This window comes from Daphnia pulex, chromosome 2, assembly GCF_021134715.1.
Source record: "Daphnia pulex isolate KAP4 chromosome 2, ASM2113471v1".
Taxonomy (NCBI): Eukaryota; Metazoa; Arthropoda; class Branchiopoda; order Diplostraca; family Daphniidae; genus Daphnia; species Daphnia pulex.
The window spans coordinates 4,667,392-4,677,711 of NC_060018.1; the positions used below are offsets into that span (position 1 = coordinate 4,667,392).

General features: G+C 38.8%; 2 protein-coding genes and 1 long non-coding RNA gene across 10 annotated transcripts; 1 reads left to right on the plus strand and 2 right to left on the minus strand.

Moving 5' to 3' along the window:
* Nucleotides 1-118: 118 nt before the first annotated feature.
* On the minus strand, nt 119-1,028 carry LOC124210502. Its single transcript, XR_006881225.1, has 3 exons — nt 516-1,028; nt 237-370; nt 119-161 (listed from the first exon to the last, which is right to left on the minus strand). It is a non-coding gene; the product is annotated as an uncharacterized LOC124210502 (long non-coding RNA).
* A 12-nt stretch (nt 1,029-1,040) lies between these two features.
* LOC124210500 (cobalamin trafficking protein CblD-like) lies at nt 1,041-2,938 on the plus strand. 3 transcript variants are annotated; one of them, XM_046608605.1, is made up of 7 exons: nt 1,041-1,197; nt 1,345-1,498; nt 1,559-1,888; nt 1,956-2,092; nt 2,159-2,378; nt 2,473-2,569; nt 2,675-2,938. In XM_046608605.1, the coding sequence occupies exons 1-6, from the start codon at nt 1,186-1,188 to the stop codon at nt 2,547-2,549; spliced, it is 930 nt and encodes a 309-aa protein (XP_046464561.1). In that variant the 5' UTR covers nt 1,041-1,185; the 3' UTR covers nt 2,550-2,569; nt 2,675-2,938. The 3 variants fall into 3 exon arrangements, with proteins under 3 accessions (XP_046464561.1, XP_046464562.1, XP_046464560.1); XM_046608606.1 differs by having other exon boundaries at nt 1,047-1,197; nt 1,345-1,500; nt 1,564-1,888; nt 2,473-2,573; XM_046608604.1 differs by having other exon boundaries at nt 1,048-1,197; nt 2,473-2,573.
* A 43-nt stretch (nt 2,939-2,981) lies between these two features.
* Nucleotides 2,982-9,138, minus strand: LOC124210498 (activated Cdc42 kinase-like). Of its 6 annotated transcripts, none has more exons than XM_046608594.1 (16): nt 8,892-9,138; nt 8,664-8,776; nt 8,460-8,597; nt 8,138-8,338; nt 7,926-8,075; nt 7,709-7,857; nt 7,228-7,645; nt 7,038-7,150; nt 6,814-6,956; nt 6,481-6,617; nt 6,182-6,416; nt 5,717-6,090; nt 5,363-5,650; nt 4,576-4,806; nt 3,792-4,496; nt 2,982-3,734 (listed from the first exon to the last, which is right to left on the minus strand). In XM_046608594.1, exons 1-16 carry the CDS (start codon nt 8,965-8,967, stop codon nt 3,471-3,473), a joined length of 3,735 nt encoding a protein of 1,244 aa, XP_046464550.1. In that variant the 5' UTR covers nt 8,968-9,138; the 3' UTR covers nt 2,982-3,470. The 6 variants fall into 6 exon arrangements, with proteins under 6 accessions (XP_046464550.1, XP_046464547.1, XP_046464552.1 ...); XM_046608591.1 differs by having other exon boundaries at nt 6,182-6,425; XM_046608596.1 differs by having other exon boundaries at nt 6,182-6,425; nt 8,845-9,138.
* Nucleotides 9,139-10,320: the final 1,182 nt, after the last annotated feature.

The window sequence follows — 10,320 nt, forward strand, 5'->3', positions numbered from 1 at the left end:
TTTTGATAATGAAGCAACACGTGTCATTCTCGTTTCTCAGTCTCACCCAACCTCTACCACTGCATGACACGTTTTACGTAATGATCTCCGTGACCTTCGAGCGTCAAGGTCATAGAAACCGGCCTTTTTCTTTCTGCAGGTTGACGTTGCTGGGGATGGGTCTACAAAAACCAATATCAAAATAAATATCAAATCATAAATGATAATGGCTTAAATTTTAGTCACTTTAAAAATACCACATTTGACATTTGAGTCATTTGACTCGTTTCTTCGGTGAATGAATAAATCTTTCATTTCGAACCGTTTGAAGGACAGTTATATTCCAGCACTTACCAATGCTATGTTTAACGAAACTCAACATGAAGTTAATCTATGAAAAAAAAAGAAAAGATTTGAACTTGAACCTTCACTGATGATCAGTTGACCATGACCACTTCCTTTTCACATAGATTCAACATATCTGGTTCTGATCAGACCAAAGAGAAATCAAGTCAGCAGCTACTCTGCCTACTCACCTTTAACAAATATCTTTAAAAAACAGAAGCTTTTAATTGGTCTCGTAGAATGCATGCCATGATTGGAATTAATTGTGCTGTATTATTCCTTCTAGAAGAGACGAAAACACTGAAAAAATCCTTGTAAGAACTCCAGACGCAACATCACATTTCGAAGCCTCATCCTTTTCGAATCCCTAGTATTGAGAACTGACATGACAGTTGAAATTGAGCAATGTCTGGAGGATCGCAACAGTTAAATGACATAGGTTGCTTTGAGTAAACCCTTCCCTATAAAACGGAACCAACAGGATACCGTAAATGTTTAAAGAAGGTCGGGTCCTGAAGAAAAACTCGCTCGCGCAGCAAGGGATTAAAAGAGTAGTCAATTAGTCAATTACTCAAGTCTGAAATTGAACTAAACATATACTACAGATTATTTTTAGTGATTAATTGGGCGATAAAAGATTTCGGCGAGTTGATACGAAAAAGCAGACAAATAATTATTAACGAAAATGTAACGGATTATTTTTCTACTAACAGATGGCGTGAATCACCAAAATAAGCGTTAAGCAAAAAAACTTTATCAGCTGTGCTACGTATTGTTGTGCTTATTGAACGAAAACAATTTTGTACAAAAAAATTTGTTTGTTTCGAAAGTAAAATTACACATACCAAATTAATTACCAACATGGCTTCGAGAGTAAGTATAAAACTTTGATTTTGACGATTAAAACCAATTGGTTTTTCTTCAGTTTATCGCTATATGCTAGAATTTGTTGGATGGCTACTTATACTTATACACTGCCCTTTCCACATATTAATAAAAACATTTTTTAAAATTCTTAAGCTACTGTCCCGACGTTATTTCATCATCTCTGGAAAAGATTTGAAATCTTATGCCAAAGCTCTGCATCAGCCTCATGGGAAACATTTTTCATCCCAAGGAAGTGGTGATAAACGCCATCCACATGCAATTGTACTTCTAGATGAAAATGCTGATGGTAAGTTTAAAGCTGATCTTTTCTTCCAGATATTGCAGCTATTTTTTTTTCTAATGATAGGTACAACAGTGTGGCCAGATCCAAGTTTAGGATTACTAGGTCCAAAAGATTTGAGAATGCCCTTGCCTGGTAATGTTGGATTTTCTCATCGTATTTCTCCTTCTGTATCACCAGCTACTGTCCAAAGCACAAAAAAGACATGGCAGGATACAGAACTGTTTTCCACATTAACTAATTACGAGAGGCAGTATCAAGTTGTAAAACAGTCAGCTCAAGAAGATCTTGATGAACTTAATTCAACAGAAATAGAAGAACTTTTATTGGACCTACCTCAGCCATCAGATGTCCTTGAATGTGTTGCTCAAGACTGTCCTAAACTCGTTCGAAAAGGTAAAAACAAACAGTTGTCACATTGAAAACCGCAAAATTTGCCTAAACTGCAGCTTGATTACTTTAGATTTTGCTGATCTTTTCCCCAGTCGTGATGTCACATTCGGCCCCTTGACTGTAGTAACATTGGCTCAGAAAACCAAAAGCGATATGAGCTCATGGAGTGAAGTTGTAGAATACGAAAGGGAAGAGCTCGTCGCCTGTGTACGTTGTTCTAGCAATTTTTATTTTCAATTTAAGTTTGTTTCATTAATTTACACTTTTGTTTAGTTTGTCGACGCTGCCAAAGAAATTTGCGAACAACTGCAGAATGACGGCTATTGGTCTGATTTTATCGATCCTTCTTCTGGTCGACCGTATTTGGGAAGCTATACGAATGCCACGTTGTTCGAAACAGATGAACGTTATCGTCATTTAGGATTTTCCATAGAAGATCTCGGATGCTGTAAAATCATTCGTCACGGTACATGGGGAACTCATGCGTTTGTCGGTAAGATTGAACATACGACCTTTTTAATTTTGATAAAATTTGAGAATGCATATCAAAATTCTTACAATAACAAGAATACGATTAATATTTTCAGGATGTATTTTTACCAATGCTCCTTTTGACGGCGATGCGCTGCAAGACGTTCTTCGTAGTCATCGTTTGAAAAATTAGGTCAAATTAATGCAATCTGTGTAGGTAATCTTCGAAATTAACAATATTTTTTTACGTGGGGGAAGATATTAAAATTTTTCTTATAACATACTCCAATCTAATTTATTTCTTGTACTTCTTACCAGTCAAGAATTTATTGGCTAGCTGATTGATTGCCGGACGACAGGATGAACGACGACGCGACATTAAACTGCAAAATATGAGTTATGTTAAAAAAAAAGGATCATCTTTCTTTACCGGTTTAATTGCTTTCCTGTCACCACGTTAGTAGCTGATAATCTGTTGCAAAGTTGAAGTGAATTGAATATTGTTGTATGATTCGCCTCTACTTCCTTATTGTTTTACGACATTCATCTCTTGGAGAAACAAACAATTGAAAAAAAAACCTCGTTCTGACTTCTGAAACAGTTAATTAGGAATTGGCTAATGCAGTCATAGTAACGTGTGTATTGGCAATCGTCTACCTCTACTTATCTGCAACGAAGGATTAATTAATATTTCAGAATTCAGATCATGAAAATGCACTGAACTTAATATCAATCATGGGAAGGAATTTTCTATCCCAATGAGAGGCTCTAGAAAAGATTTTGAGAGAACTCTGTTCATATGATACGTGAGAAAAGACTAGAAAAGCCAAGCAAAAGCAGGAAATACAGAGATTCAATCTTAATTATTAGGCCAAGCGAGCGATGTATAAATTGTATACTGTGAAATACGAAGGAAACCATTACCGACTAAAGATTGAAGGCACTCGAATGAGTACATTAGGGCTTGCGTACTGGTAACTCACCAAACACTTTTCTACAGATGTATGTACAAGAATTATGTTTGGCCATTTTCCAATTAAACAAAAAGTTAATATTGAGATATTGTAGGAATATGAGAGCTGCATTAAGTGCTGGCTAGCTGCTGTATATGTGCTTAAACACGAGTGCAATCTTCTCTGTTGGCTGCCTGTGAAATTAGATGAGCAGCAGCCCGTGCAACATCCCAGCAATTATGATTGAGAGATTCTTTGAGAAGCCGGCTATGACTCGTCAAATGCGGATGTGTCATCGACAGTAAGGAACACAATTTTATCAATTTAATAGCTTTGTGGACATCCCACTCGGTTTCATCCAATGCTGAAAGGCATTCATCAGGCGAGGTTTTCTCTTTTCCCAAAACCTTTTGCATAATTCGAACCTAAACGAGGAAAAAAAATGTTAAAATTGTATTACACTAGAAAAGGCCGTAAATTACCTCATCGGAATCTGTTCCTTGGGCAGGGCCACGAGTTCGTTTAGAATTAGGTCGGTCGCACGCAAAATCCAACAAGTCTTCACATGAAACATGATCCTTGCTTTGATACAAGGACGACGATGACGTAACTGATTGGTTCGTCTCTTCTTCCATATCATCAAGTGCCTCCAATTCTGAGGCAATCTGACTATCGTAACTGTCATCTAGGTTGCACGCAGCTCTAGGAGGTTTGGCAGGCGGCAATGAAGATAAGTTTACTTCTGTCGGTGGTAGGCTCATGTTACCCGTCAACGGAGGGGATAATGGCGAATCCGGATTAGAATTCCCTTCACTACTCACGCCCCATCGGTTAGGATTGGGTAAATTCGTTGGATAAATAAGGGGATGTTTTCGTTGATGTCTCGGCTTAGTGGGGACTGTCGGACGAGTGCGATCACGCGGAGGCAAAGGCAAAGGATTATTATCCCCATCTTCTCCCTCTTCTTCTTTCACACTCGCTTGTTCACGTAGCCAAGAGTTACTTGGCTGCGCCATAGATTCTTCATATCCGGGAGGACGGTAATGGTTGAAATTGTTGAAATTGGAATTTTCAATTACCAAAGGCGCCGGTTTGTTGAGACGAGGTTTTGGAGAAACTGGAGGCGGTCCTAATTTTCCACGGTCAACCCGGGCGAGGCTTGCAAACGCGATACTTTCCATGGTATCCTGGAGGAAACAACAAAGTTCTTTTAAATAAATTTACTTCGTAAAGAAAAAAAACAAAAAAAAAACAACGCTTATTTACCTTTAACTCACGACTATCTCGTGATGATTGCGAGTGATGTTTGTTTCCTCGTATTTTAGGTCTTACAACCGTCAACCCACCGGAACGTAACATTCGAAGTGGATTAGAATCTTCCGGCTCGCTAGGAGGGGTAGGAGCTGCAGGGAGATGTTGGCTGATGACAGGGCTATCCGCAACCGGTTTTTCAATCAGGATATTGTATGCCGATTTGGATTCTTCCGTTAAAATCGACTGTGAAACGCAAGAAGTAGAACGAAATAGAAGAAGGCGAAAGAATACAAGCAAACAAAAAAAAAGAAATAAGAATAAGTTAAAAAGGAAATAATAAAAATTTTAGTTGGCTACTTTTTTTCTAATACGTAGTAATAAAAAACAAATCAAATAAATCAAAAATAAGTGAAGAACAGAAAAATCTAAACGCTCAAAAATTCGCGGGTAAATTCTGGATATTCTTCTTCGTCGAGAGAAGAGTTGGCAGAAGAGAGAGCTAATGAAAATGATCTATGTAGACTAAATGATTCACGAGAGTCAGAATTCTACACATAAATAAAATAGATGTAAATAAAATACGTTTCGGGCAAATAGAGTAAACGAAAAGTTAAATTGAAAAATAGATTAGTTGTGAGCGATAATCTGACGGGACGAAATTGTATCAACTAAACGCGGTTCTTTGTTTAAAAATAATTATTGAGCTAGAAACTTTGGTTAAACATGACCAATTATGAATTATTATAACTTAATTTGAAATACTAGAATACGAAAACAATTTCAGAGGCTATGAATATACCTGAAGATCAGCGATAGATGCAGCTTCCTGAGCGAAATTGCGACGCTCATGTTTTGGGCTAGTTTTCCCACTAAATTTGAAGGAAAACTTGCGCTTGCTTGGCGATGAAGGCGTGCGGGGCGAATCCAAAGACATAGTTGCCATGTGCCCTGAGACAGAGTGATCTACAGCATCATAAGCGCTGCTAGATTTTGCATCCAACTCCAGCATGGAACGTGTAGCAAGCTCGTTAGCCATGGCAATGGCTTGATCTAGGGTCCTCTGATCAGAGGCTGAAATGGGTTTGACCTACAATCAAAATCACGAAAACTACTTTAGTCAATTGCAGCGAATTGATTACAAAGATGTAATTACGTGGGCTTGTTTTTTGCGCAACGTATCTCTAAGTGTCCCACGTTTACTCTCCGGTTGACTACCCGGTAAACTACTTTGATCTTCTTTCCAATCAAAATGTCTGTCCGTGTAAGGTGAGTGGGTCATGTGTGAAGCGCTACCACCACCTAGCGCACGCAAAACTTCGTCCATCAGACTGGGACCGAGGTCGAAGCCCGGGCTATCAGTTACTTCTTCATCACTGATCTCGTGGTATTCGTGTGGTCCAGGAAAAGCGTCAACCGGGACCTGATTAATGCCCTGCAAGGCTTTCTGGTTAGCCACAGCAAGGAAGCCAGGCGTAGGAGGTGCCGAATTACCGTCTTTTTCACTGGCAGTATCGGACCAATTGTGATCTTAAAAAAAAAAAAAAAAAAAAAAAAAAAAAAAAAAAAAATTGGAAATTAATTTCTAGGAACTAGTGTAAGTACACAATCAATAAATTACCCGCTGCTGGTCCGGCTCTTCCGCGATCACCAAACCTTGCAAGCAATGGCGCTCTATCAGACAGATCTGATGACGCACTGTTTATAGAAAAGGCTGACGGAGGGCCACACATTGGTGACGCAGGGCCAGGTGATGGCGTTAACGGCACATCTGTTCCCCCATGGTTGTTCCCATTGCTGGACACATTTTGGATATCATCTTGAGGTTTGTAGGGACTGACTACTTGCTTCGGTAACTGGTGATACTAAATTACATTTAAATTTTGCTTTATAAAATACCAATGATAAAAATGTAGATACTTTATCCCCAAGGAAAGCGACGTCACCAAAATATGCTCCGTCTAATCCTACGTGACCCGTGTGCTTCAGATCGCCTTGTGGGGAACTGATCATGTCGGTCCTTAGTCTTCGTTTGGATGAATAAGCATTCTTTCCATCTGCATAATTAATGAAAGCCAATTAGTAATCTGGGTTCCACGATAAAAACTGCGGCTACGCTTGTTATAAATGGTGTCATGTGGATAGAAAAAAATATGTACTATTCATTATTATCGGTTTGGTTAGTGAGTTTTAGATTTAAAGGAAAGTTAAAAAAAGCGACAACAGCATTTATAACAAAGAAATTGTCCATACTGTAAGTACCTCCTCTTGAAAATTGGGGTTTGATTGAAGGCAAAATGTTGCCCAAGTACGAAACCGTATGGGCAGGGTTGAACAAACCCGTTTTCCCGTTGTTGAGGACGCCCTTCCAAGAATTGGCGACTTCTGGCATAGGCCTTGAAAAGTAATTGACGGATAAATTAACACAAAGTGTCATTGAAAGCAAAAGAAATTCCCTTTCCTGTCTGAGAACTTACTTTTTATCCAGCACCGTCAAAACATCCCCGATTCTGAATTGCAGTTGGTCCCGTCGTGGTTTCGAGACATCCTCTAGGCTATCTTGGATGGCTTGGACTTGTTCTGGTTTGCACTACAAAGGAAAACCAATTGACAAATCAATTGTTAGCCCAATTCACTCAGCTACTGTATCAAACTTGTCAAACTTACATCGGGAAGGAGGCTCATAAGATCAATGAACCTGGGTCGATTATGGGGTTCATGCTGCCAACATTTGAGCATGATGCTGTAATAATCCTTTGGGCACGATTCAGGAGGTTCCAATCGTTGATAGTTTGGTTCGTCGATGGCTTCGAGAATTTGCTGACCAGTGAGAGCGGCCCAAGGCTGGAAGCCATAGCTGAACATTTCCCACAGAGTAACACCAAATGCCCAGACGTCCGACGCTGAAGTAAACTTCAAATAGTTGATGCATTCCGGAGCACACCAAGCAATAGGCAACTTCAGATTAACGTTGAAATTGGTCTGATAATAGTCTTTCCCTACACCAAGGGCCCGCGAGAGACCAAAGTCAGAAATTTTAATCTTATTCTTGGTAAACACAAGAATATTTCTGGCAGCTAGGTCCCTGAAGATGCCAAAGAAGTTAAAAATAATCTGTCATTACTAAACCTAAATAAACGTCACATACCTATGAATAAGTCTCTTTGATTCCAAATACTGCATTCCATCACATATTTGAATAGAAAAATCGCACAAAGAAGGCACAGGAAAACTTGGTCTGAGGGCTGGTTCTTTTAGACACTCCAACAATGAACGTAGTGGAGCCAACTCTGTTACCTAAGAGATGGAATTCCGTAGAATTTAGACGGGAAAATGATGCTGCATTACAGTAGAGGGCTACTTACCAGCATTAGGGAATTTGTATCCAAAACAACGCCGTACAGTCGAACTATATGTTCATGATCAATAGTATGCATTATAGCTGCTTCTTTAAGGAACTCCATAGGATTATTTTGCATTCGTTCTTTGCTAAGGCATTTGATCGCAACTTGAATCTGAAAAATAAATCATGTGAACTTTTTTTTTCTTAAAGATTCACTGTAAAAACTTAACATACTCTATCCCCATCTTCATTGGTCCACACTCCTTGCTGAACAATCCCGAACTCTCCAACACCCAGTTCTTTATTAACAATAATTGCCTCTGCAGGAATTATGTGTTTGCTGGGTACCTTCAGCTGGTACGATCTGTCTTTACTTCCATCATCTGGTAAGAGGATAGCCATTGAAGCCCCATCTTCTTTCTTGGCCTTGATAATCTAAAAGAAATCAGGGAAATAATTTAATGGCAGTATTGTAAGTATATCTCTGATTCAAAGTAATGTTTTTGTAGCTATCGAAACTTGCTAATGAGTCATTGTTTTCAAGATTTATGCTTACATTTTTGAATTTGTACAGGTAATTTTGTGGGCAGTGCTTGTGAAATATCTTCCTGAGTCTCCGAACTTCTGGTCTTGACAGACCAACTTGCAAAAAATCCTCATCGGTAGCATATTTTAGTTGATGCACATTATTGACCTTCAAGTGATAGCAGTGCAATTGGTGGTGTGATTTAGAGTAAAATGTTATAATTCTACAACATACCTTCAAATCATTTTTAATAGTACTATAATATTGCTGTAGCTCTGCTTCTATCAGAAATTCATAAAGACCGGGTCCAGATTTTAACATGGCAGAATGAGGCATTGTGACAAAACCTGTCAATATAAAAATAGTCTCATATCAGGAGTTTAACTGTATAAAACAAACTCATTCTTCGTCTTACATGTAAAAATATATCGTTGTTTCTCAAAATACAGTGTTATAACAAACCATTGACGAACGATTTGGTAATATGAGCCTGATAGAATTTGGTCCCAAAATCTGCTTGACACTTGGTTTCGAGCATTTAATACGAAAAGTAGGATGGAAAACAGAATGCCACTGAACAATCTTTAGTTGATGAAGAGAAATTCTAACTACTTCTTCATCGTTCACAAAAATTCATCATTCACAGAAACACACACGTCAGTCGAAGGCCACAGCCCATAGCTTATTAAAAATTTGGTCTCCCGTCCGTCTGCATGTACAATACCAGCTTTCCCAAATTTCCGGGGGGAGGGGAGGCATAGTATATACGACACCCAATCAGAAAAATGTCCAGGAAAATACCCCCAAAAAACATGTTTTTATTTTTCAAATTCTTAATAACAACGATAACAATTTTATTTTCGCAACCGAATTTCGATTGCAAAGTAGATCAAAGCTCCATTCCCACAGTTTTAATTAATACAATGCAGCAGTTTTTGAAAAATACTTTTGGTTCATTCATGGTGTACGTGTGTAGCTAAACTGTAAAGATCAAGGCGTTATGACCCTTCTCACATTAAATAACGTTTAATTAGTTCATCGTTATAATAATAGCTGGTGTTGTATATACCAGCGTTTTGCTTAAAAGCACGAAGGGGGGGAGGGAAATGGAGCAAAGGAGGTCGTGTGTGTATTATAGACATGAACTTGGCCATTGGCGTGCCTGAGAAAACAAGACTTATTTCAAAAGCTATAACCATCCAGCAGACTTCTTCCCTCTTTCCTCGTCGCTCACGTCAGTACTACATATATGCATACCGGAATAGACCTAATTTTAGAGCTACGGAAACGTGTCATCGCCTTTCCACATTTTAGCTGGTTTCCAAAGGGGGAAAAGCCAAAAGGAAGAGGGGAAAACGTCGAAGGTAAGATTTTGATTTTTTTTTTTTCTGAAAACAGAAAGTAGACACCATCTGGTTCAAGCTGCAAGCCAACACTTGATGAGCTTCCGCAATGGTAAGCTGATCGTCGGATCACAACTCCGGTTCCTTTTTCGCTGCATATTATTGACGGAACCACGCCCTGTTTTTCCCAAAATATTTTTCCTCGATACATCCACATTAGCCTTCAAGGAACGCGACAAGATAATCCTCAAGCGTCCCTAATCACTCGCCTAGAGTCATGTTTATAAATATATCGTGGGCCAACATATTGCCGCTCTGCAATTTCCCATGCAAATTTCGGTTTGCATATATTTTTGTTAACAAACCAATCCAATGGGGTTGGAAATACAAGGAACGAACTAGGTAATAATAACGGTGAGGTCATACCAGATCTTTTAAAAGATTTTTTCGTGCAAGCGAAATATTAAAGCTACATAGTACCCACTTGAATACAGTGAATTCTCGTTTGATTGTAAAAAGACAACGTTCGGCATTTTCACAAAGGAGTA